The sequence below is a fragment of the Columba livia genome, chromosome 10 (genome assembly GCF_036013475.1).
Source record: "Columba livia isolate bColLiv1 breed racing homer chromosome 10, bColLiv1.pat.W.v2, whole genome shotgun sequence".
Taxonomy (NCBI): Eukaryota; Metazoa; Chordata; class Aves; order Columbiformes; family Columbidae; genus Columba; species Columba livia.
The window spans coordinates 20,202,257-20,229,844 of record NC_088611.1 but is presented as its reverse complement, the minus strand read 5'-3'; the positions used below and the strand labels follow the sequence as shown (position 1 = coordinate 20,229,844).

The following is a 27,588-nucleotide window of genomic DNA, read 5'->3' as shown; positions in this document are numbered from 1 at the left end:
CTTGCCCTTTTCACACTGAGTCCTCTCTCCTCCCGTCCCACGTTGCGGCTGCTCTGTGCCAAAACCCAGACCGGGGGCATTCGCGTGTCCGGCGCGTCCTGGGTGCCCGGCGAGCGCCAAGCTTTGCACGCAAGGCCGGTCGGCCCCGCTACCGGCACCGCGAGCGCTGCAGTCGGGGGAGCAAGAGAAGTTCTTTCCCCTCGTGGGTTTTCAGACCTGGGAGACTCTTGTTTAATTGCATACGTGATTGGAAAAGGTCACAGAAAATCAGGAAACGAGAAATAAACCATCACCCTGCGAAGCGAAGGAGCAGCGTGGCCAGAGCCAGACGCTGTGCCCAACAGGCACTCAGGCCGGAGAAAAAGCGCGACAGAAAAAGCTTTCGGGACAACTCGCCTGAAGCGTTTTCGGCTTCTCAATGAGAGCCTTTGGGAAAGAGATTGAACTTGCCGCCAACAAACTTGCCTTAAAAATCCTGGATAAAAGTTCAGTTTTAGATGCAGGGAGGAGGGGGATGGAAGGAGTTCTAGAGAGCAGATTGCTGGCTCCCATTATGGAAGCAAGCTTAATAAAATTCATAGAAATATTGGTGGTTCTGCTGCGCTGTGCCAAGAATGTGTTAGAATAAAACCTTCTGAGCAGAAGGGAGAGATAAAATGTCATCTCAGCCTTGATATGAAAGATCAGCCTTCAACTCCTAAAGCGTATCTCAAGGAGCAGCAGCTATCACATTGACTTGCCTTCCCTCCGGAGCAGCGTTCTGCTCGGCCTTGCTCGCACAGCTCCCCAGTGTCCTTGTCCCAATGGTACTGGGGTGACCCTGGATCATGAAGACGTGATAAGGTTAAAGAAAAAAGATGGGGGCCTGTTCCAATGCCCCACAGCCCTTTGGGGAAGAAATTGTTCCCCAGATCCAACCTCAACCTCCCCTGGCGCAACTTGAGGCTGTTTCCTCTGGTCCTGGCGCTTGTTCCTGGGGAGCAGAGCCCGACCCCCCTGGCTCCAAGCTCCTTTCAGGCAGTTCAGAGATCAGAAGGTCTCCCCTCAGCTCCTGTTCTCCAGCTGAACCCCCCAGGTCCATCAGCTGCTCCCCAAAATAAGCTGAAGAACCCCACTGAATCCTTTCAGAAATAAAGCCAGACTGATGTCAGTTGGGAACAAAGAGGCCACAGCTGAACAGATGTAGTGAAATATACTATTTTATTGCCGCGCACATGCTTACAGATTTCTTCTTAAATATAATGTTGCTCTGATAAAATTTTACAATCTTCTTAATTCGACAAGTGGCTAATAGCAAAGAAGGACAGAGGCAACGGAACACAAAGAGGACACTGGCAACAGAAGAAAAACACAATCAAAAGGTTTTTCTTTTGTGATAAAATGATTTGCAGCAAGAATAAAGTGAATTCAAATCAAAGTTTTGACGTGGCTCATCTTAATTAGAGAGCTTGCCTGCATGCCGACCATCTGCTTACGCATGCTTTTGATAGCCCTGTTTTGCCAAAAGGGATGGGGGGTGATTAAGGGACCCCGAGTAATTGGCCGATCTGACGGGCCTCACAGATATGACCACTAAGTGCAGGCAGACAGACCAAGAGTTTGCTGGGCAGCCCACATGGGACAGCGCTACCGGGGGGGCAGATCAGAAGGCCACGCTGACCTTTCCTCCCACGTGTAGGACCGCGGGCTCGCTCGCTCCACGCTCCAGGCCGCGGGAATGGAATTATTCAAGAGCAGCCACACGGAAAACGCTTCCCCTGCCCCTCCTCTGCCTCCCTCCCGCTTTGCCCACTACCAGTGTCCGTTTTGCTTTAGCAGCTGAGGCATCTGCAGAGAAAAGCGTTAGCACATTCCTCGCTAATCCCGTTTCTGCGGCTCGTTCAGCACAAGCAGAAGGCAAAGGGCGCGCTCTGTGCTCCGGGGGCTCCGCGCAAGCCCCGTGCGGAGCTGTCACAGCCTCTGACCGCTGCGGAAAGCTGACTACGAAGAGGCCAGATGGGGAATTCATGCAGAAGAGGGGATGTGATAAACTAAACATCCTGTTTCTATGTTCAGTGCCATCTTCAGCCACACAGGGCAGAGGAATGCAGGGGACCTGACCAGCTGGGTCAAGCTGTTGGCCGTTTCGGGAGGAGGATTTCATGAGCCTGACACTCTGCTGAGCAAGAAAACAGGCAGTTCTGCTTTCACCTTTCTTTCTCCATATACATGGGACTTCACATTAAAGCTTTTCCTCAACAGCTCTTCCCCTCCTCAGGTTCACTGCGATGCCTTTATCAGTTCAAGCTGTGCTGGGCTCTTGGGTGTCCTGCCAAACCACATCGAGCTTAGAGATGGACACGGAGGGACACGAAACAGACACACAGCTCCTCTCAGTGTCACCACCCCGCACTGAAGCACAGCCCTGCTGCTCCCGGCGTCCACACAGCAACACAGCCCTGCAGGGACTCATCCCTCACCCTAATGGGGCTGCAGCAAACAAACCACGAGAATCAAATTGCGCTTCCTCACAAGCATTTTGAAACAAGAAGTGAAGCACGCCCTGCTTGCATAGCCCTGCAGCCGCCATGCCCTGCCCCTAAGAGACTTGTTCTGCGAGAGGAACCAGTTAAACACAGATGACAAAGTGCACAAGCACCTGCGGTCCAGTTAAGTCGCTGCACCTCATTCCTGCCTCGCCAGCTTCTGTTGAGTGAAAGTCAATCCTGAGACGTGGTTTAGCCAAAGTCCAGCTTATCACGAGTACAGCGGCCCAGCCTCAGTGCCTGCTCCTCGCTGTGGTGCCCAAAGCTGCCCGTGTGTGCACAAAGAGCTGCAGCGTCCAGGCAGGTGCTCTGAGCAGGGGCAGCGAGGCTGCGGTTCTCACCTGCTGTGGGAGCATCAGTGTCTCACCCAGCGAGATTAGCAAAGAGAAACGCACCCCCACATCCACACCTGAAGCAAATCCCTGCTGACGGCTGGATCTCCAAACCCTTTCCTCATCCACCTGAAGCACCGTGACTATTACAGAAAACACCACCCTGAAGCTGCACAGGGTCCCAGTTCCCACCTCAAACACTAAAAGCACACCTGAAATGGATTATTTCAATTATTATTTGCCTCACAAAGTGACCAAAATGACAATATGCATTAGTGATGGCAGCCCCACTGCCTGTGCAAGATTCTCTGTGTGTTTCGTACACCTTTTCTCCCTCCAAGCACGGCAAAGTGTGCCCGGGACACCCGAGACTCATAACATACCATCCTGAACAGCTTTGAGCTCAGCCTATCTGGCAAGCCAAGCTTTACGCAGGCCCTATCACCTGCTGACTGGTGCCAAGGAGAAAGAACATCATTACCCTCATTAGGAGTCTAGGGAGACAACACGAGATAACACGACCCACTGCAGAACACAGACTCAAAAACATTCATTAGTACAAAGAGGGAATCTCCCGGAGAACAATGAAGCGACAAGGCTCAAGGCTCAGCAAAGCCAGAAGGTCGACGTGTGGCACAGCAGCCCTGCAAGAGACCCAAATGGCTCCTTTTAGTTTTAAAAGAGATTTCCAGTGACCCCTCTTCCCTGACTCACCAGCAAGTCAGTTTTGCTCTACCACAATAGACAAAAACAAAGGGAAAAGTGCTGTTTCCAAGAAGAAGGTGTTTCCTTCCCCTGTTCGGAAGAAAAGGGGTTTCTAAGAACAGAAGGACTCTGGTCTCTACTGTATTCTCCAAGATTTTTGTTCAGAAAGCCAAGCTATTAAATTCTGAGCACTTCAAAGCAACGAAAAGCTACGGAAGACCTGGAAATCACTTTGGTTTTTTCATCTAAGAGCTACAACGGCAGGTGAAGACAGCGCCTTCCACACAGCCAGGTACTCCTGTGTCCCTGTTAGGGAAGAACTGCCTACCTTTGCTGATCTCATAATGCTGACAGTTCAAGCAAGGCCACCTCCCTTCCACTATACTTATTTGGAGGGTTTAATCCAGTTTTCTTCCTCTGCTGGTGGCAATCGAACAAATATCCTGGCGTGAACCAGTTTCAGAAGTGCGCTGTTGGGCAGGAGGACAGGATGGGTCCTGACAGCGGGCAGTAGCGAGTCCCCCAGAACAGCCCCCTTCCCAGCCCCACCAGCTCACAGCCCTCCAGCCGCATCGGGTTAGACTAGATTAGATTTGGGCTGAGCTTTGGGAGCTACTTCTGAAAGGAGAAACACAAATAAAACCCAAGCCAAAACAAACAAAAAACCACACACACAAAATAAAACCAAACACAAACCAGACACGCAAACGTCCAGACATAAATAAATTAAAAAGAGACCATGCCTGAAAGTGGATGGGGAGGAGAAAAGAGACATTTCAGAGACTCGAACGTTCTTGCACTCCAAGGCAGCCCGGGGGGGCAACGCAGGCTGCGTGACAGGCAGGGTTTGCACACATCAGCACTCAAGCCCTATACTGGCCAGGAGGTTTTCCAGAGCTTCAAGTTTCTGGTTGGCTTCCTCGATGGCACTGTAAGTCTGCACGTTGCTGGTGATGTGGAAGCGGATGTCATCGACCAGAGGAATGGAGTCGGTCTCCTGCCGCTCCTCCACGGCCTCCGCGTTCTCCTTCACCGCAGCCACAAACTCCTCCAACTCCACCAGCTGGACGGGGTGGACAAGAAAACCATTAGGAAGACAAGAAGACAGGTAAAGGGATGGAAAGTGTTGGGGTACAGGGCTCAGCTACTATCGCAGAAGGGAATGGTAATGGTACATGTGGACTCAAATCTTCCTATGGACACCATTTGGAGATGCATCCTGCTGTTCAACCGGAGGAGGCACTAATAGTCCAATCATAAGTGGTCACAACCATAAGCAATCTGCACCTCAAACAGCGCACTGTGACACCCACTAACTAAATATCCACGGCTCTGGCATTAAGGCACACAAATACACTCAATATTCCCCCAGAAAGGCTCCCCAGCATGAACCAGGAGATGCTGCCAGACAGTTTTGGGAAATGTCTTGCAACAGGCAAGACGGCAGATGCTTGTGCCCCGTTCAGAACTAGGAGCTCCAGATGACTCCGTCCCCACCACCAGCAGCAGATCACAGCAAGGCAGCTGCTCTGTTCTGCGCCCAACCTGACAGAATCAGGTCACCCATGAACGATTTTTGCATCAAGTTCCCCAGGAACATGTGCTGTGCTGAATGGCGAGAGGCAGCTCCCGTCTGCCTGCGCTACCGAGCTGTGCGCGGGCACAGCAGGCTGCTCGGCCCTGCTCCGGGCTACACTCTGCCAAAATCTCTCCCCAATGCCACCATCAGTGCATCTCCACCATGTCTGAACAGCTGGGGCCGCTCCATTTGCACCAGCACCCTTAGGAAGGCATGTCGCCAATGCTGGGTCTGAGGACTCCCACTACAGAACTGAAATGCAAGGGGAATACTCAAGAAAAGCCCAGTCATGCCCGATTACTACTTGGGATATTCACCCGCTTTCAAACCAAATCCCTTTTCCAGAAGGCAGGATCTGGGTGCATGCTGATGTGTCTGTCATCCCCAAGGTTCATACAGAACAAAATAGCAGTCCCAGAATAATTTCCTTCGCCGTTTTCCCATGCCAAAAAGAATTTCACACCTTTCAAGCTGCAGGTGAAAATGTTGCATTCCCACGTGAACTGTAGGAGCCATTTATAAAGATCTGTCTCAGGATAAAAACACCCCATAGATTGTAGTTTATCCTTCTGTGTGGCAACTTTCTCCACGAGTCCTGAAACTATAATCACTTAGGATAACATCTAAATGGAGCCCCATAAAGAAAACTTCAGTGTTAAAATTCATCACTTCTGGCTGTTCAACTGTGGAAACCTCTACTGTTATATTTGTCATCCTGGAGGAAGGTGGAGATAATATAGACTTCTCTTTTCTACAGCATTGTGCCCGCAGCAAACACTGACAAACATTCCCTGCACAGAGCTCCCCTGCACACCCCCCTGGGTTCTCCAGGCTGCAGCCGGTGTATTCAGGCAACACCATTGTTGCTCTGAACACAGTGGCCGAAAGCCCAATGATTGTCAGCTGCCCATGGCACTTAGAGAGCTTTCTGGGCAGCTTTGTCACCTCATAGTCCACAGGGATGTGCTGGGCAGCCACCAGCACCTGGCTCGTTGCACGACATGAGGTACTGCTGTGCTCCTCATCCTCTGTCCTCATTCATCACATGCTTTGCTACTCCTCCACTGCTCATTTTCAGGACCAGAGGGCAACCACTTTTTACAGACCAAAGTACAACCACTAAATGTGTTGCACCTGTGGCTCACTGCACAGTCAGATTTATGGGCACGTGTGGTGAATGCAGCAGGGAGTGTTTCTGCTACCTTCTCGATGATCTTTGCCATGTACTCAGTGCACTGGTCCTCCAGGCGGGTGAGCTGGAACAGCTTTGCGATCCTCCAGATGCTGACGATGTTGTCCTCGTCAAGGATCTGAGCCAAGGTCCTGCCGCACAGGCGCTTGAGACCCGGCAGCAGGTACATGTCTGCCACGCACAGCACGTCGTAGGCGTTTTCCGGGGACAGCTGGCAAGGGGAAGAGGAGAATTAGCGTCCCATCCTACCCACTCGTCTCTGGCAAACCGCCTTCTCTTGTGTTTTAGCAGAGATTCTCTAAGGTGTTGGTCGGCCCATCACCGGACAGGTGTTCAGAGCACTGCGCGGAGACAGGAGCTCAGGCTTCCAGGGCCAAGTCTTCCCCTCAATTAGCACAGAGGAGTTTAAAATGCTGCAGAAGCAGCTTGCTCAGCACAAAGCGAGACGTTTGCCCTTCTGCAGCTCACCCCTGTGGCTGAGCACAAAGCAACGCTGACGCGCTGCAGTGCGGCTGCTAAGAAATGCTCAGCGTGGCAGTGGAAGGAGGTGGATTGTACCACATGTACTGAGAGAGCTTCAAAGAAAACAAGGGAACAAGCTGGCAGAACGGAGCACCCTGTCCCCACCAGGACTCTTCTCACATCTTGCAGTGCTGGACTCAGGTTTTGTGAAAAACGTGCAAAATTCTCTTAAGTTCCTTCATCCGACTGGTTCTACTAACTCAGCCAGCACGACCTCCCTGGCACAAGGACAGAAAATTGCACCCCAAATAAACTGTAGGTGAGGCCCAACTAGGTAAGGAACAGAGTCTGCATATCAAATACTACTGGAGCTGTAACAGGCATTCAAACTGAACTAAATGAATGCACCAGATGCTCCAGCTTACACTGTTATGAGTGGCCTTTAACATTTTCAGGCTCTTGAGCTAGAAAACCACCCTCCCATTTCCCTCTTGGGTACTTTTGTTCCTTGCAAATGATCTGAGGATAAAAAATGCTGTAGATCATGTTGGAGACACCACCTCCAGCTTCACGCAGTCTCTTCCCCTTGGCTGGGCAAATCCTATTTCAGTGAACCATCCTATTTCAGTGAACCATCTGCGTCACCAACCTGCAACTAGAGCCTCTCTCCCCACAGTTCTGTTCCTGCTAACGTGAACTGCAAAGAGCACAGTTACCCACATTCATTTTAACAGCAAATCTGCAGGATGCAGCATAACCTGGCTGTGGAGGAGGTGAGATCACTTGCATTTACAGACCAAGCCACACTGGTCTGGACTGAAGAATGGGAGCTCTGGTGGAGCATGGTCCAATGCCCTGATAGCTGGTCAGCAGCAAAACCACCGCTGTCCACATCTACACGTGTTTGTTCACTCTGGCAACAGCAAAAGGCTGATTATTTCTTCCCCTACAGCTGCCCACATGGGTGTTTGGAGAGACTGCTCCAGCTGTCCGACACGCTGCAACAGCCGTGCAGAAGGATGTGAGATGTATTAGAGGTCTGCCATGAACGCTCTAGTGCCACGGTGGTGTAACAAAGCTCTTGGGATTATCAGTCAAGTGCTGCTTTGTCCTTTCATAAGCTCCAAGAACTTCATGAGTTGGAGGCGTTTGAGTCAGTTGTACTGATGGCAGCAGCTCCCAACCGCTTCATCAAGGACAAACCTGGCAAACGTTCCTCCAAAAGCTCCACTTGAGCCCACACAAAAACTCCAATCAGCAACTTCTCTTTCTGTCTGAAAGCACACGTTCTTCCTCAGCATACGTTCTTCCTTCCAACTGCAAGCATCGTCACTAATACACAGCAAAGAAACATAAATCTTTTGGAAAAATAGAAGCGGAACTGGGAATGCTGACACTTGGCTGGAGAAAGCCAGGGCAGGGAAAACACTCCACATGTAAGCGTGGAACCTGAGCTATATTCCAGTTTTCCTCACCATTTTTCCTGATAGTTTTCCATGACAGAAGAACTCTCCACAGAAGCTCCTAAGTTGCCTGTTCAGTTTGAAATACAAGCTAGTTTCTGTGACAGATCCTACATAGAAAACACATGAGCAAGACCATTTCAACTCCTATACATTTTCGGTCTGTCTGCCTGCTCCAAGTCCAAACAGGGCAGCTGAGGCACCCTTGGAAAGGGATGGCTGCCTGGGAAACATCCCTCCTGGGAGACACCACGAGGAGAGCAGGCAGATGGAGAGGTGCAAGGGAATGGGGTCACACTGTAGCGCAGCCACAAGGTCAGAGAATAATTTTGGTTGGAAAAGACCCTCAAGATCATCGAATCCAACCATTAGCCCAACACTGGCACTAACCCGTGTCCATGAGAACGTTATCTCCATCTGTCCAACCCTCCAGGGATGGTGACTCCAGCACTGCCCTGGGCAGCCTGTTCCAATGCCCCACAGCCCTTTGGGGAAGAAATTGTTCCCCAGATACAACCTCAACCTCCCCTGGCGCAACTTGAGGCCGTTTCCTCTGCTCCTGGCGCTTGTTCCTGGGGAGCAGAGCCCGACCCCCCTGGCTCCAAGCTCCTTTCAGGCAGTTCAGAGATCAGAAGGTCTCCCCTCAGCTCCTGTTCTCCAGCTGAACCCCCAGGTCCCTCAGCCGCTCCATCACACTTGTGCTCCAGCCCCTCACCAGCTCCATTCCCTTCTCTCAACTCACTCCAGCACCTCAAGGGCTTTCTCGGCGTGAGGGGCCCAAAACTGACCCCAGGATTCGAGGTCTGGCCTCCCCAGTGCCCAGCATGGGGGGAGAGGGTCAGGTCAGGAGCATCTCCACAACCCCAACGTGCTGCTTTCCCTTTCCGCCTCCCCTGATGGAAGAGCACAGACAAGCGAAGCATCTGCTCTCTGGCACACCAACAGCAACCCTGCCCTTGATGCCTGCTAAACACATCTCTCCCTACCGCACATTCCCTGCTGCTACCCCGAGGTGACCAGATCAGCAGAAACAAGGTCACAGCTGCACACATTCTCTGTACGTGGCACCTCACCCAGGGCGCAAATACTGCTCGGGAGAAGTGACGCTGGCAGGTGCAGCAGCATCTCCGATCACTGCCCTAACACCAGAACGTGTTCTGGCATCTTGTAGCTAGACCTGCGGAAAATATTTGCTGCAAAAACCAAAGCAGGAAGCTGCTTCAACGCCAAGATTTGCTGCACCTTCCATCAGGCTGAAAACTAAGTGCGCGTTAGGGCTGTTTTGCTGCTTGTGATACTGAGCACAGCAAGGCGTTGGTCTCCCAGTAGAACCTTTACCCATCCCTGCAATAAATAACAGTGGAAATAATGACTTGCCACAAATGGAAAAGTGGGCTATGATGCCAAGAGTAAATAAGCAGAATCTCTCAACCTTCTCACATCTCTAAATGTGTTTCATCTGCCATCTACTGGCAGTCAGTCATCTTCTCCTTCCACAGAGCCCAAGCGAGAAATCTGCAAAGCTCTGCATTTATCACACCAACATGCAACGTGCAACCCAATCTCCAAATTTTTACTATGGGATGAAAGACTAGGGATTTGCTTCCCAAATGTCATGCACATCAACTAGATTCCTGCCCAGCTAACAGCAAGTCCCAGCATTTGGGTTCCTGAGACAGAAGTAAAGTAGCAGAGTAGGGCAGTGGGATTTAAGAAGCCAAAATACACACCACCCCCTCCAGATGCTGCAGGAAAACGCAGCGGGGAACGGAATGAAGCAGCAGAGGAGGAAAGGCTCCACGGCCGGCCTCACCTCTGTGTCATCGCTGTAGATGTAGTAGAGGACCCGGATGAAGATGTCTTCCGAGATGTTGTGGAGAGTCACCACAGGGATGCTGGGCTGCGTCTGCAGCTCCTCACTCTCACTGAAATGGTCTTCAAGAAGGGCTTTGAAATAATCACTACGACCACAGAAAAATGCCTGGGGAGGGAAGAAAGACCAACACACCTCTTGTTGCACGAAGCCAAACAGCATTACCAACCAGCTGTCAGAGCAGCTCAAAGATACTTCAGAAGCTCAGACTTTGTAACTCTGATTCTCCCTGTATTTTGAGGCTGCATCTCCAACAGTTTTCCACACCGTATTTCTATCCATGCCTACCCTCAAAAGCAAAAATAAAAGGCAATTTGTAAGCTTAAGAGATTCAAAAGTAGCCTGGCATTAGGGCAGGAGTTTGAGTTAAGGTTAGATGTCAAAGTCCATTCTTTCTGCTGTCTGCTTGCAGACGAAACTCTCCCCTCCCCAGACACTGAACTCACAAGCCAGCAGGAGGAGATTTTGCAGCTGTGAATGTTGTAGCTGAGTCCATAAATTCATCTCCTCCCATCTGCAAGAAATGCAGGGTTTGTTGCCTTTTTAAAGGCTTTAAATACAGTTTCAGGCTGCAATAAGACTTTGGTTTTCCAGCTGATGAGGTAATGGAGCTTCTGCAGAGCGTACGCAGCCCTGGATGAGCAGAGGAGACAGGTGGACTAGATTCATGGCAAAAAGGGAGGAAAATGAAGCACAAGCACATACCTTATGGCACAAAAAGTTGTAATCTGCCACCCGGAAACACACGTCGGGACAACTGTTAAAGTTGTCAGTGCTGTCAAACGGCAACTCCCCGAAACCAACCTAGGAAGGGAAACCAAAAAACCCGACCTTTAACATTCATGTTTTAAACGCATGCAGGGTTCCAAATCCGGACTTATTGGTCTTCCCAGAGCAACCCATCCATTCGCCACCACAGTGCAGAGCCCCAGCGACGCTCTGAACACAGATTTCCACATGAGGACCTGGAGTCTTGCACTCCTGATAGAGATATTCCCGGTATGAGTTAGAGCTGCTCCCCTTGGCCATGGAAACTCCCTGACCCTCCCTACGCCTCTGGAAAGCATTTCTGTGCCACCTAACCAGGAGATAACAAGGTGAAGGTGATGTTCACTTCATGTAATCGGTATCATAAGCATATTAGAGCTTAGGGCTAGCCCTCTACTGCATAGACGTACAGGTGGATGTATAACGGTAACATATAGATTACACAGCTATATACACCAGTTTGAAATGGTTTGGCTACAATTACCGCCACACTTAAAATCCTCCAACATTTCTTAAGCACGTTTTAAATTTCTCATTTGATTTGCAGCCAAAGACAGTGTTGTTGCAGTATTAATACTCTTGTGAATTATTTTAACACCAACACACCTCCTCCCAGTCCCACGTGCCAACAAAGAAACGTTTCCGAGTTTGTCTCCTGAACTACAAACTCCTCTGGGCTCAACCTCCTGCTTCTCACCTTGCCTGGCCCCCTCTCTGATGCTCAGCTTTACAAGGTCATTTCCAATTCCTACTACAAAAGCAGGTTCATGCCTTTGTCTCTCCCATTCAGCATCAAGTGGCTTTGCAGAATTCTCCCTTTTTAAGTCTCTGCTGCTTCTACTCTCCTCTCTTGTCACGCTTGAGGAATTTCACCTCCCTTTCAGGGTCTCCCTGCAGAAAACTGGCTTATTCAGGCAACCTCCTCAGCGCACCCCTGTGCAGACAAAGCACAGCTGCCAAAATTCAGTATGTAGCCCAGAAAGCACAAAACAGTCTGGCCAAGGAGGTGCAAACACGTTCACAATAACTCATCCACTGCACAGAAATATTCTCGACACCTCTCTAGCTGCTTGAACATCCACGGGATCTTCCAGCCATCACGTCTTTGCTGCTGGGAATCTGCTATTAGCACTTAAACAGAAACGTTGCTGGAAGCAAAAAGCACACAAATGAAATCAGCGGCAGCAATTTGTACCTTGGCCAGATTATCTCAGCAAGAATATTGTAAATAAACTACAAAACACAGGGGTTAGTAATCCAAGAGAAGATTACGGGCCCATAACCAGATGCAAGTGGATTGGATAAAAAAACCCCAACAACTTGGTAGCAGATTGTAAATAGTTCAGTTAATGTGAATTTGCCAAAGGGGCAAAGCAAAGCACAGGAATAACTATCACGGACACATTACACAGGTGTGGAGCCAGAAGTTTGTTTTCAAATGTCCTTTCTACACATTACAAGATCCAGCTTTACCCCCAAACTGACAAACGGTCACGTTTTTGCAGCCACGCCAAATGTCAATACTGATGCTGAGAACAGTATTTATTTCATGGCAAACTCTCATCCTTTTAAGTCTGATTTCAGCTTGATTTGGAAAATAAGGCTCATACACTGGAAGCCCCAGAGTCTGTAACTCAGAGGTCACCTGGCAGGCAGGAGATGCAGAGCTGGGCAGACAGACAGCAGACAGCCACACGGTTTGTGACAGTTATTTGGCCTATTATCGTATCTTACTTAAATCTGTCACCACTAAATTTTATTGCAACAAAGAAGCAGCTGTTGTGGTCAGAAAAATTCTGGCCATTACTAGTTTCAAACAGTACAGAGACAACACTCACACTTTTAAACACAAACACTAAAAGAGAAAAGGCTTTTGAGTATAAAGAGGAATGAGAAATGAGACACTGAGGTTATAAACATGGTGAAGAGTTCAAAGGATAGTCCTCACCCTAACAACAATGAACTGTTACGGGATATGAACTGTTAATTATTATTTTAGTCATAGTGCTGAACTATGAAATTGGGATGCACAGGGTATTCTGCATCATTCAAGTATCAAAGACATGACAGGCACATTTTTTGTTTACAGCGAAACAGAAAGTTGTGTATTAAGACATCCCCAACTCCATGTAATGTGGCATTACAAAACACACAGCAGCTCAGAAGGTGTCTTGTCAAGTTCTGGAAATGCTGCCTTTTATCCAAAAGCCTATTTTGTTCTGCATAGGGCGGAAAAAATGTACGTTTCCCTCAAAAACATGGATGTCTGTAGGTGACTATTCAATTGTCCCTGACACTTTGAGTTACGTAGTTTGTGTACTATTCCTTATATGGCATCAAACCCTGTAAGAAAGAGCGTGTGCGATTCCTCTGTCTCTGAACAAAGATGCCTAACTCGCAGAATTCAACAGGCACGTGGCCGTATCCTCTTCACTTCTACAGACACAAGTCTAATGCTGCTCTAAGCGCCTCCATTCTGACCTATGAATATAGCAAGAAAACCACAGATCACAAAGCCGTTCATGGTGCCGTCAGATGATTCCAAGTTTCATATTTTCCTTCCAGCTCCCATTCTGCATGAAAGAATTAAAAAGGGAGGTGTTCCTAACCTTTGAGGAGAAAAGCTTAACCCAACAGAAGTGTGCCTTCAAGGTCTAAAAACAAGCAATCAAACAGAAAGCAGTGTTTTTATTTGCAAAGTGACTTATAACTTATGTAAATCTCACTGTTTCGAGGCCCACGATCTTTTGTTAATTCTTGGGGAGGTAAACCTGAGGCTTACTTGTTGTATCACCCCCCTTTAAAGCCTGCAAGCATACAGAAAATCATATTGAAAGTCACAAATAAATGCACGGTTATTTAGGGGAGGCAGGTTGGGTAGGAAAGATTTCTGCACTGGTAGATGGAAACTTGATGGAGAAAAATTCCCTCTATAAGGTGCTCAGCACTCAGAAAAATATGTCTGCTAGAAGGCAGCACGAAACACGCTGGTTTATTACAGGTAAGAAACCCCATTCGTGCTCATGTGCACACACGCTCTCTGCACCAGGCAGCTCCATTCGGCAGGGGACAAAAAGATAAAAGGCAATAAGCTGCTGCACCACTCAGTCACACAACCTCTGGGCACAGCAGCCACATGAAATGAGCTCCTGTTATTAAATTCAGTGCTTGGTATTGAGAAGAGAGGGGAAAAAAAAAAAGGACAGACAGCAGAGCAATGTGAATCTGCTGATATTACAAAAAACAACAGATGTGGGGAGAATGAAGACCGGAAATATCTATCTTGTTTATGCAACTGGTAGGAAAGATCCACATACAAGAGCCTAAATAATAATACTGATGGTATTTTAACACTGTGGTCATCAACCTGTGGTCTGTGGGCCATTTCTAAGGGTCAACAAGATGTAGTTACGAAAAGCAAATCTATTGCCAGTCATGTTAAATTCGCTTCAGAGGGACTCACATTTCTGCTGGAAATATTTTCAGGGTTTGCAAGCACCTCTCCAGTGCAGGCTGTCAGTTCCTAGCAAGCAAGCCCAGCAAGCCATCTTCCATCTACATGTCCCTTCGGGTACCAATGCCTGCTGATAAAACGTTTCTGATGCTCAAGAAGGATGGCAGAGAAAAACAGCTGAGGGCCAGCTCTTTTCCCAGTGTAATCAACAGGGAAATCCCCATCACACACAGCAAAGGGTTTGTTAACTGAGACCCCTGCTTGGGGAAATTTCCAAGGGAAAGGACCAGCACCAACAGCCTCATTAAACAATATTACAGAATTCCTAAGCAATAAAAGGCTTTCAGCATTTGGAGCACCAGCAAACATGCAAGCACGCAACTCAAACAGCTAGAATGTGACTGAGCACATGTGAATACACATCACAGCCCCGCAGAGACCAGAAGTAGTATAAATGCTCCGTACCCGCAGTTCGGCTGGCAGGGCGCAGTCTGCGAGCAGAGCCAGATCCTCCTGCAGCCGGCAGTTACCTGTGGGCTCAATCGTCAGCACTTTCACACAGGTCCCTGGCTTGGAAGAGACTGGAGAGAAAAAGAAAAGAGAAAAAAAAAAAAGCAGAGATGCCTAAATTCCTCTACAAACATTCTCTCCTATTTCAAGAAAGGGCTGGAAGGGGATACATCTATGTTGTCTCTTCTCAAACCTTCCCTTCATTCCTTGTGCTGGAATATCAACCGTGGCAAACACAAAGCTGCCGCACGCATCCCTCAAGCCTAACGTGCTCTCTGCAATCCTTGTCGTCAATTAGAGTTGAGGACCCTTGATCAGGAGCCACCCATACGATGCCTTCCCCAGCCAACCACCCCGACCCCGACAGCGTCACCCAAGGTGAAGCCCATGCCAGGGAGTCTTTAGTTACAACAAAGCTGCTTCCATGCTTCTCTGCTCAGCCATGTGTCCCCACAGAATCACAGGATGGTTGGGGTTGAAGGGACCTCTGCAGATCATCCACTCCAACCCAGCTGCTAACGCAGGGTCACCAGAGCAGATCACACAGGATCACATCCAGGTGGGTTTGAATGTCTCCAGAGAAGGAGACTCCACAACTCATGGGTCCCCTTTCAGCTGTGCCACAGTAACTTCACTCCAGGGAACAAAGGGATATATTTTTGTTCAGGTGTAAGTTCTGTGCGTCCAAGTCTGTCCTCTGTTCCCTACCTGTAGATCCCCAAAGCACAAAGACCACCCCCCAAACTCCTGAGTGTGCCTGTGTTGTTTGCAAACATTACTTAAGTATTGCTACCACCACCAAAGAGATCAAATAAACCATGCGAAGACAGCAACTTCATTTGTCTTCTTCACACCTTGTGTGTCTTCCTGTCTTCCCCTGCCAGCCTGCACAACTAAACAGCCTGATAAAAAGGAAGCAAAACACACCATCACACTTTTGTGGTCCTACTATAACTGAAGGTGCTGTGGAGCTCACTGGAACCAACCTGTTCGACTTCAAACGAGCAGCAGCCCAAAGTACACCGAACTTTGAGCTGCGACAGCGTTACCAGCACAGCCTTTCCTCTTTCTGGCCACCTCCCCCCTGCAGTTCACTACCCCGGGTTTGTTTTCAGCTCCGCGTGCTTTGGGGTGAGGACTGGAGCATAGAAAACATTCAGGATTCCTTGGCATATAGGGAAGCATGTGAAAAAACCACAGAGCACCAGTGGCAAATGCAAAGCTGTGGTGGGGAAGGCTCGAGATGCTGTTGGGAGCCAGAGGGACACAGAGTTAACGCTCAAGGACAAAAGAGTTAAGCAGCCCCACGCTGAAGCGTTCAGAAGAATTTCTGACAGGCATGATTCACCGCATTAAAACCCCTCACAGGTGAATCACACCACCTTGAGATCTCATTTCTCCTGACATTTTGCACAGCATTGCGTGAGCTCCATCAGATGACTCCACCGGGCCGTGGGCGAAACGAGACCACGATGTGCCACAAAACAAGTTCTCCGCCCCCTCCTCCGCGTTCCCGCTGTACCCTTCAGATACATCACCTCAAAAAGGTGGAATATCCCAGAAAGATACTGGAAAGGGAAGGATAATCTACCCATACAAGACAGTTAGCATCATAGCTACGCAGGGAGCTGCTCCATCAGCGCTGAACGCTACCTGCAAAAACAGGACTTGGGGGTAAATAACCGAGAAGAGACCTGGCACCAACACAAACAAGAGCGAGTGCATTTTCTCAAAAAGCTGTGTCCACTTACAGAGCAGCGTGAGAGAGGGAAATTTCTCGCTGTGCAATTAGAAATTCTTTATGGCAGAGAGAATCATTTGTATTTGTGTAATGCCCATTATAACAGTCACCGAATCAATCAGGCTCTGTAAGCACTAATGGAGCCGGCAAGTTTTAAGCAGTAGTCGAGAGGAAGAGTTCTTCTCTTGGGATTGACGAAGCATCTGTGCGCTTTCACAGTGACATGAAAGAAGAGAGATTTGTCCGAGAAGCACATCTATCATGAGATATTTCAGACATGGCATCTCTCAAATCCAAGAGCACGGCATTCGGTATCACAAGCAACCCTCTCCTACCAGACGCAATAAAAATCCAAGTGACAGAAGAGGAATAAGCTGTTGGCTGCAAGCAAGCAGCAGGGACCGTCACCTTCTCGCAAGTTGGAATGAAGGGTTTTCTGAAAAGAACAACGTACAAAGAGCTTTGTAGTCTTTAGTTTCAATTAAGCCAATTGAAAGACTAAATCTTGTGAGCCACCACAAAAAATAAAAGCCACAAAACCCCCCAACAAACTTCCAAACATTTCCAAAGTGATGCCACACTCGGGTACCTGCCTTCTACATCCTCATCGCAATACCACAACCAGGTGCAACCACAGATTTCGTACACCCAGTTCCTCTGCTACGAAAGCAAGTATCACAAAACTTGCTCTCAACTTGGTTTTGCCCTAAAAATGGTAGAAGTAACTACAGAACATTTATTTTCAAATACATCTCATCCTAAAGGAAATATTATGGTTTAATCTGGACAAAACCTGTCTGAGCTCTTCCAAACACTGCAGTTTTTTCTTGTCATAGCCACAATGGGGAAAACACACAAGTGTGCCCACTGACATCCATCTCAGGTGCAGCTGAAGGCACCGGGTCACCCTCTTCAGCCTTGTCCTAAACCACTGTCTGCGCCCGTCAAGACAGTAAGTGGTTTTGAAATGCTGATTAACTGCAGATAATGAGATTGCGGAGCCTGCAATTATCCACTGGAGCTGCGCAAGCTGGAGTTCATGTTGTTTTATCAGGCACGTTTCAACTTTATAATACAGATGCAAGGCACGGCCCTGCTCTGCAGACCTGAATCTGCTGTTTCACTGAAAGCACTTTGAACAAGCAGAGATTCCTAAAGCACCAGAGGGAACAGCAACGCTTTGTCAAGTGCCAGATGTGAAGTAATACCTGTCTCAGTTTTTAACTTCTATAATTCTTATATGTATTATTTTCTGAAGAATCAAGTTTTCCTGGCTTCCACATGAGATCTCAGAAACAAACATTTAACAGATCTATCAGCAGTTCTGTCTCTTCACTCGAATTCAATCTGTTATAAATAAAATCAAGCCCAGTATTTCCATCAGTGCTTTACACCACCCATTGATTCTGTCTTCTGTCAGAGCTTAGAAATGAGGAACTGTTCCCTCCCAAAGAACACATCATTTCTGTGCCATCTGAGATGTTTGTATCATGATGTTTGGAAGAGGAGCTTATAGCTCAAACTCTCAACCAACCTGAAATGTTGCTTCACCATTTTCCACTTTTGAACCCCACCAAGAATTCAGCATTTCTGCAGTTCACGGATCTAACCACCGGACTTATGGTCCTTCGGTTGCCAATGACATACTACACAGTGGCTTCAGACAGCTAGCAAACTATCCACCTTATTTGCCTCCTCCAATCTGAGCTTTTAACTTGATGTATTAAGGTGGAATGGTCACCTCATGGTCTCACTTAGACCTTGGGAGAAAAGGGAAAAAAGGAAAAAAATTGGAAGAAATCTCTGATATCAAAAGATGCCACAAGATAATTCTGTTACCTGACTGCCTGAGTAGTTTTTATTTTCTACTCAGTGTATTCACCCTTTTCCGCCACTGATTAAATACACAAACTAATATCTTATACTACTTGTAGCAAGAAACCTCAAACCAAAATTAAGTAAAGGAGTTAACTCAGAGCATGAAATGAGAATCAGATGTTTTCAGCCTGAAGGTTTTGTTACTAGATAACATTTTTTAACTCAGTGACTAACACCGCTTCCCTCTACTTGTGCTGTTTTGATTCTTACTCACGTGTCCTTTAGATTGAACTAAAGAGATGAATGATAAACTGTTGGTTTTCATGTAATAAGCTGATGTCATGATTAGATCACAAGCACTCTGGGTAACAAAAAGCCCTTAAATAGAGGATTGTATCGTTTAAGGTTTGGCACATACCCGTGTTATAAATACACACATGCTTTCAGAAATACTTCTCTGCTCTTAAAAGTGTTATATCTCTCTTTGCATTCATTTTGAGCCAATTATCAAATGTTTTCCTCTGGTTAGGGATCAGATAAATGCAGAAAAGGACTCTTAATTGTACATATTATACCTCCCCAGGGATTTAAACAAGCTCTCTGCTGAAAGGCACTTCCCAAGATACTCCACAGCACTCCATCGAATATCTGGCAACCATGGCAAAACCCTGTTGCCACGGCTGCTCTACTGTAATGGAAAAATTCAATATAAATTATAAACATGCATGTGTCAGAAACCAGAGCCCACAACTGAAAACTAGCATGCAAACATGGGAATTCCACAACAGAATCATTTTCTGGAAGCCCCAAGAGCACCGTGAAACATCCAACATCACACTTTCCTCTTCCTCCCTGAAAGGACACAGGGCAGAGCAGAGACAGCAGCAAGTAAAACGCTTACCAAATTCATAGACTTTTTTACATTTGGTCTCCAAATCTTCTATGAGGTCCTGCAGCCGACACTGCTTGGCCAACCTCTTGCAATCATTGACATATTCGACGTCGATATCAAGACGACCTGCCAAGAAGAAATGCAGCCAGCTCTTTTAATCCATACCACTTACGTAGAAAAACAGCAAAACTGGGGATTGAAGACTTGATGGCACAAAAATTTAGTAATTAGACACACAGCCTCACTTCTCAGCATCCAGTTTCAGCTCAGTTCAAGAAGCTAAGACTTGGTAACCCACTTTGATGCATCTCAGTCTGGCACCTGGTTCCCATTCCCATCTTCTAGTGTCTACCCAAACAGTTTCATTCGAGAGGCCAACGAGCAAGCAGGTTTACACAAAAGGTATCTAATTCCTTCCGAAAAGAACAAAAGAGCAGCACAATGGCAGCACGCATGACTGCCACCATGGGCTATCTGGCTTAGGGTGAGAAAAGACTTTAGGCTCATGAGCTGTCATCCCAGAATCTTTTACCATGAGTGAAAACATGGTGAGGAACATTTTGGAAAACCCTGGGCTGGGGAAGGAGAACCGTGAAGTTATTTTCTGGCACCACCTCCTGGCCTGAAATAGCTCAGCAGTTTGCATGCTTACAATATGACATTTGGGGTTTTCATAGAAGGTTTAGGATCAACTTCTGTTCAGAAAAAAATATATCAGAAATCATTCAGCACACACTGCTCAGGTCTGCCAGACTGAAAATGTCCTACGTGGGAACCTGGCTTTTCACCAGCTTAGGGGATTGTTATCCCAGACGACACATTTACTTTCCTTAAAGTTAAAAATACATTCTTCAAACCCATCCAACCAATCAACCCAAGCTGATTTTTTTCTTTTTTAATTGGCTGTATAGTTATTGGCAGGACAACAACTGGGAAAAGGTACAAACAACTTGGAAGAGAGAAAGATTGCTCACATTCTCCCTTTCTGCCAGCAGAGAGGATGTTTCGGTGACTCACGCACCCAAACACGGGTGTCTGCAAGTGTGTGCTGCTAAAACAGAGCGATGGCACAGGCAGCTGCCCACCAGCTGTACAGACACACACTAGACAGTAACTTACCTGTGTAGAGATACTGCAGAAGGGAGCCAAAGGCTGCTGGATTAATCTAAAATAGAACAGGAGAAAGTTACCTTTAGAATTCTTAAGAACTTAATAACAAGCTTGAAACTTGCCTGAATACAAACATGATCCCGAACAAATCAGAAAGACCCCACTTAAATAGCAACTCACAGGCTGCACCCAATTTCCACGCTCCTCGTGTAACTAAAGCCACCGCTCCACCTGGTTTACACAACCCTTTAAACGGACCGACTAGTGCTAATCCAAGCGCCTGGGGGGACAGGACCTGCTCCAAAGGCACAGCTGTAGTACAGGCTCTGTAAAACCCAGTCTGTCACTGGTCACAAACACTTCCAACTCTTCTTAATTTGAGAGGAAAGACATGTTCTCGTTCAAAGAGAAAAAGAGACAAATTAAGCCATGTCCTGAGAAACTGGAAGTATTTTTGTGATGGGAGGTTTTGCACAGCCACAATCAAGCTACAGAAACATATGCCAGAGCATTGGTGATTAATGGATGGAATGCACTTATGGCCTATTTAGTTCTTGCTGCAAAGGCAACAAAAGGGACTCAATTAGTGCCCATTATGGAGGTGATGTCTCTGTCACAGACCACCTGTCCACCAGGAATTAGACAGACTCAACTCATTCCACAGAGCAGTCGTGGCGCAGCTGGCAGATGGTAACAGCTACCTGCTAGTGCAATTAATTCAGATATATTTGAGCCCACGACAGAGGGAACAAAGGGGAAGGACGTAGTCTACAGCCTTTTGTTATCCAAGTAAGATGCTATTTTACCGCATAAAGTGCTTCTACAAGCCCCTCTCCTTGACTAGGGTCATTCTGAGCTCCAGGAGCTATTCGCTGGGGAAGTTAACCCTCAAACCGTCCCTTCTACTCACTTTTCTTACCCAGCTGAAATAGAAAAAGAAAGGAAAGAGCTGGAAGCACAGCCTTGCTCACCAATGGATGCTTCAACACTATCATGTTCTTCCCCTTCCATTTGGTCTCAAACATTTCTGCAAAGTAGGCGCTGCGAGCGCTGAGAATGCAGCGGTGGGCACAGAAGGATTTGCCATGAACGATGAAAACGATGTCGCTTTGGTAACCCTGCTCCAGCAACCTGTCCCGAACAAAGAGAGGGGAAATTCATTGCAGAATGAGGAAGAGGAGAACAGAGAAAAGCTAGCGGGGGACACGCACAACTTGTTTTAAATGAACAAATACCTCTGCACATTGCAGTCTCTCCCTGCCCAGTTAAAAGGCCAGCACAGGGGCTGGTCCTTCACATACTAGACCGGGATCTGGCACTCCCTCCAATGACTCAAAGAAGTTTCAGTAGCGCAAGAGGGAGGCTGGAGAATGAAACCTTCATGCCCATGCCATCTGAACATAGGGAATAGATTTTTAAGCAGAACTAGTTGCCCCCAAACACGTCCCTAAAAGTTAACCCTGCTTTTACATTGTCAGATGACAGCTCTGCCAAAGCACACACTTTCAAAAAGAATTACCCCACACCAAAGGTGTAACTTTCCTGCTCTCCGGGCACTGTCTGTGCACTCTTTAACCATGCAACAAATAGGAGAAGACTTGATGTCACCCGCCCTCAGAAGAAGGAAGGATGTTACAGGCACGAAGTGCAGGCAGTTACCACATCAGAGATGAAGCCTCGTTCACGATTGCATGCCCGTACCCTCATTCTTTAAAAGGGAAAAAACCCAAGATTGCTACTTCTAGAGTTTACAGCAACCATCACTGGTGTTTCCTAATGCACATCACACTTCGCATATATTCCCTCACAAACATCCCCAAACACTGGGCATCAGAATCCGTAAGAGCAGGATTGGTGCACAGAAGGGTGTGCGGTCACACAGAACCACGTCAGAGCAGGGTCTTGATTGCTGATCTCAATCTCCTGCCACTAGAACATCCTTCCTTCGAGTGTCTTGCCCAACAGAAGCAGTTTGGTGTTTATTTTTTGCCCGCTACAGTTGTTTCAATTTTAATGCAAGGTCTGTCTGGAATAAAGAGTGGAAAACAGCACAGTGTAGTGTGCGCTCAACCCTGCATCACCTGAGCCACAAACTCACCAGGGGAGTGATGAATCACCCTGCAAAATTCTCTTTGCCTAAAAGGCAGAATCTGATTTTACTCAGACAATTGAGTTTCCTCCCTCCTCCCTTTCCCCACAGCTTTTTAAATTAGGACTCTAGTAATGGGAAGATTATCAGATCCTTCTAGGACTTATTTGCTCTCCAGTTTTGAAGATACAGATGCCAAAACCTTATTTTTTTTAAGTCAGTCCAAGGGGAATTAAAAAGCAACCTAATAAAACAAGTCTGTGTAATAACATCAGAACTACCAAGGTAGAAAAACAGCAAGAAGAGAAGACTGACACTGTTCCTCTGCTCCTAGAGCAAATTAGTTGTCTTCTCAAAATCTAGGCTGAGGCTACAGGGTGTGACAGCCAGCTTTCAGAAATATCTTTAAATTAACACACTTTTATGAACAAATAGAAAGAACTAAGCACTGTCCCTATAAGTCAGTTTGAAGCTTCTGAAGGTGCTCTGTCTCAGAGATGACATACTTGTTATCACGATAGCACTTCAGGCCTGAAACTTAATTTCAGTTGACATGCCATCCTAAATCGCTGATGTGGTTTTAGTGATCTGATTTTGTTTTGACAGTCAGGGACAGTCTAATGCTTCTGCCTTAGAAAGATCAGTGTTCTGTTGGCTCTGTGTACCTGAGTCACTGCAGGTTGTATTTTAAATGCACATATAACTGGAAGTCATCCCTTCGGGAATGAAACAAAGGAACATCCCTTGGGAAGCTCTACATGCCCAGGAATTAGACAGGGCACTGATCAGTCCCCTTTCAAATCTGCCCTTACCAGAGAGCTTGAATACCCAGGTTACCAGCTGAAGAATGGTGACAGAATGAGCTGCACAAGGAGCTGCCCCATCTGCTTACCGCTGTAGGAAGACGTCGTAGTAATCTCTCTTCATGCACTTTGCCGTGATCTGTTTGTACTCCTTCAGCAGGCGGCGGATGGCGTCACTCAAAGCTCCGTACAAACAACGTTCCCCATCAAAAGTGTTTGCCTCGCATTTCGCTCCTGCAAAATGATCACAGGTACACGATGGCAGGCAGAGTTAAATCTTTAAGTGCCCCTGAATGGCCGCTAAACAAGTGTGACTTCTGGTTGGTGACATGTTTTACTGTGATTCCCTACACTACTGAGCATATTTAGAAAAAGGAAGCTCCCCTTACATGCGTATAACCTAAAGTTGTTCTCCCACAGCAAAATCCCGTTCTGAAGAAGCCACAACTCTTTTAAACTGATGCTGGTAATAAGCATCTCAGTGAGGCTCCAGCAGCATTCTAGGAAGAGGAATCTCACTGTACAAAGAGTACAATCACTAATTGGACTTTCAACAGCATTTCTGCCTTGGACAAGGCGAGACGCCTCTTTAGCTTAGACTCTGCTAGAAATTTGGAGGGCATTTTGGTATTTTAGAATTACACAAGTGATTAAGACACTCTGAATGCAGTGGAAGAGACAAACCTTTTGAGATCCGACTGCACTCTGGTTCCTCTGCCAAAAAATCACCACTACCTAAGGGAATTTGGGTGCTGGGAACCACTCAGGCAAGGACTTTGCCTGAAGAGTGTGTCTTGCTCTGTCTGAGGTCAGTAAAAGCCCTTGCATTTCACCTTTCAGTCCTGTTTAGAAAGCAAGGCTGCCAGAAGAGTATAAGAATGTTTTAAACAGGTTGCTCTTCAGACGAAGTACAATTCTTACATCAGCATATTATCAAGAGCAAAGCACCCTGGCAAAATACCAGGTGTGATTTCAGAAAGCTGTCACGTCACAGAAAGCTTCCCTGAAGCAAACTGAAGCAGCAAATGGACTGCAAAGGGACCACGAAAATGTGCCCAGGGTTCCCACTGCAGCCTGAGACCGCTGATCAGATGACTGGTTTTAACAGAAGTACTTTCCACAAGGGACAGCTAGAAGAACACACAATTCTTACAGACCAGTATGGAGAAACATATTGCACCCTTAAACGGGACACTTTTGCTCACCGTTGGCTAGAAGATAGCGTACCAGCTCTTCATGTCCACAGAGGCAAGCATAATACCTGACAATAACAAGAGAAAGAAAATTAAAGATGCAGTAGGAAGGAAAACTCAATGTTTGGGCACAGCACAGCATGCAGACCTCACCACCGAGCCACCCCGACAAGCCCCAAAGGTGACGCCTCATAGGAGTGAGGAATTTCTACTGAAGAGCAGAGAAGTCTGACCCCAGCAACAGACGCTAGAATGTCACAGACTTTGAGGTGGGAAAAAAGCCTCATCAGGCCAAGAACAGATGGTTTAATCCAGGCAATCTGGTCACAAAATTAACCACCCTTCTGAGCACTACTACAGCAAGCATCAGTCAGAGGGGAGACAAAGACATATTTAGCAAAGCACCCACAGAGAAGAAAGCAGAAATATATAGGCAAATCTCCCAAAAAGCAGAACCTGAGATGTTTTCTAACAGTGCTCCTAGGTGCTGAGATAGCAAATGAGCTCTGAAATCCCTCCCCTCCCACCCGCCAGCAGGACTCACAGCGGTGTACTGTCCCATTTATCACGGACATTAATTTCCACATCTCGCTGTTCAAGAAGGTATCTGGAAGAAAAGGGAGTGCAAAGTTAGAACTTCATATAGCTGCTCAGTCACTGTAGTGGTTCAACTCCAACCAGCAACTAAGCGCCACGCAGCCACTCACTCACTTCCCCACAGTGGGATGGGGGAGAGAATCAGAGAGTCAAAGTGAGAAAACCTGTGGGTTGAGATAAAGGCAGTGTAATAGGTAAAGCAGAAGCCACACATGCAAACAAAGTAAAATGAGGGATTAATTCACCACTTCCCATCGACAGGCAGACGCTCAGACATCTCCATCAAGCAGGATTCGATCACACATGATGGTTACTTGGGAAGACAAACACCATCACTCCAAACATCACCCCTTCCTCCTCCTTCCTCCAGCTTTTCGACTGAGCATGAGTGTGTGGAATGTCCCTTGGGCCAGTTGTGCCCCCTCCCAATGTTTCGTGCACCCCCAGCCTCCTCGCTGGTGGGCAGTGCGAGGAGCTGAAAAGGCCCTGACTCCGCGTAAGCACTGCGCAGCAGTAAGGAAAACATCCCTGCGTTATCCACACCGTTTCCAGCGCAAATCCAACGCACAGCCCCATACCAGCTACCAGGAAGAAAACTATCCTGGGCAAAACCAGAACACTCACATCCTCCTCTTTCAAAAGAGTAACTTTGAGTTTATACAGTAACTTCCAAAGGTATGACAGGATCTTGCATTCAACTCGGGAAGCTGTCAGCTATGGCTGAAGGGGCATCAGCCAAACCCTCTGCCCAAAGAACAGCATTCTGCAGTTCTGCAGCACAGCTTGGCAGCTCCCTTCAGTTTTAAATAGTGCTCATGGGGAAAGAAGGGGATCAAACCCACCTCCTGCTGACCCCTAACAGGGCAGCAATCAGAAACAGCTGGAACACTTCACCAGCACCTTCACGTTCCCCAGCAGTGCTCACGGCCTGGCTGCTCACAAATAAGTGGCCAAGTTTACAATCCAAGGCTGGACTCCCCTCCTGCTTGTGGCTTTTCTTGCCACAAGTAACAGCACCAGTGTCATTCCAGGCTGCTCTTAATTCCTACCACTTCCTTATCCTGCACACTTAGGCTACATCAAATGCTGCCAACACTCGCTCTTTAACACCTGGAGAAGACGGCCTTCGCCTTGCACACAAATCCCCTGCACAGCCTGGCTCCTGCTACATCCTCTCCCCAAATACTGCAAAACCATCTCTCCTAACCACGTTTAAAAGTCCCTCTCAGCCTGCACAAAGATTCTCCAGTTGGTTTCCTTTTTTCACCCACCACGTCGATCCTCCCTTTTGCTCCCTTCAGCTTTCCCATCTCAAACTTCACGTCCCTCTGACCGCATTCAAAATCCCAGACAACTCAGAACTGAAGGGCACACTAAGGTCCCCCCGGAGCTTCTCTTCTCCAGCTGAACACCCCAATTCTCTCAGCCTGTCCTCCCAGCAGAGCTGTTCCAGCCTCGGATCATTTCTGTGGCTCCTCCGGCCCCTCTCCAACAGGTCCATGTCTGTCCTGTGCTGAGAGCTCCCGAGATTCCTTGAGAGGAAAAAGCCAGGCGCGATTACTTATAGAGCAACTCTCCTGTTCACACTGCAGTTATCCCCTGGCATCGCGGCTGCCCCGAGAGCCCACGGGCTGGGCCGCCGGGAAAGGCCGGGAAGGGCCTCTGGGAACCCGGCCCCGGGGCGGCCACAGGACCGTGAAGCGACTGGGCAAGGCCGGGCTGCCACCGCCGGGCCCGGGCCAGGCCCCGCTCCCCGGGCGGCCAAAGCGATTAAAGGCAGCGGCTCACCCGGGGAGAACACCAGGAACCACCCACCCCCCGCTCGGCTCACCGGACGCGGCTCACGTCCCCTTTTTTGCAGCTGGTGAAGAGGTCGCTGGTGTCCATGGCCGGGGCAGGCCGCGGGGCGGCGGCGCCGCATTGACGCGGAGAGCGGAGGAGCAGCCGCAGGGGACCGGGCCGGGCCGGGCCGGGGAGCGGCCGCAGGGCAGCGGCGGCGGGACGGAAGCGGCGGCGGATGTAAACACCGCGGCGGGGAGGAGCGCCCCCCGGGCCGGCCTGGCCCAGCGGTGCGGCGCGCAGCGCCCCCGCGCGGCACGGAGGAGCAACTGCCGCCCGAATCCGTGGGACACGCGTGGAACGGGGTGGGTGCAAGGGGTGACACGGGGGTGTTCTGGAACGGGCATGGGGGGCTGCTCTGGAACACACCTGGTGGGGGTTCTGGTCCAGAATTTGGATGGGAGGGGCTGGAGCACATGGAGGGGCTCTGAACCACGTCCAGTTGCGTGGGGTTCAGCGCTGGAGCAGGGGTGGGATGGTGGGGGCTGGTTGGGGACACTGGTGCTGGGACACACATGGCACAGTCGTGTGAACTGCTCGGGAACAGAGGCTCACGCTCAGCCCCCCTAGCAAGGAACAGGGGTCCTGGGCTGGTTCTGCCAGGATGAGGCAGGGGACACCCCACAGGACCAGGACTGTCACC

General features: G+C 48.3%; 1 protein-coding gene across 1 annotated transcript; it reads right to left on the bottom strand.

Annotated features, from left to right (window-relative positions):
- Positions 1 to 1,181: 1,181 nt before the first annotated feature.
- ABTB1 (ankyrin repeat and BTB domain containing 1) lies at positions 1,182 to 27,172 on the bottom strand. The gene is made up of 12 exons (XM_065075673.1): positions 26,938 to 27,172; positions 25,054 to 25,116; positions 24,522 to 24,577; positions 23,406 to 23,550; positions 21,396 to 21,555; positions 20,434 to 20,479; positions 19,324 to 19,440; positions 14,819 to 14,934; positions 10,837 to 10,935; positions 10,072 to 10,239; positions 6,344 to 6,544; positions 1,182 to 4,625 (listed from the first exon to the last, which is right to left on the bottom strand). Exons 1-12 carry the CDS (start codon positions 26,991 to 26,993, stop codon positions 4,419 to 4,421), a joined length of 1,434 nt encoding a protein of 477 aa, XP_064931745.1. The 5' UTR covers positions 26,994 to 27,172; the 3' UTR covers positions 1,182 to 4,418.
- Positions 27,173 to 27,588: the final 416 nt, after the last annotated feature.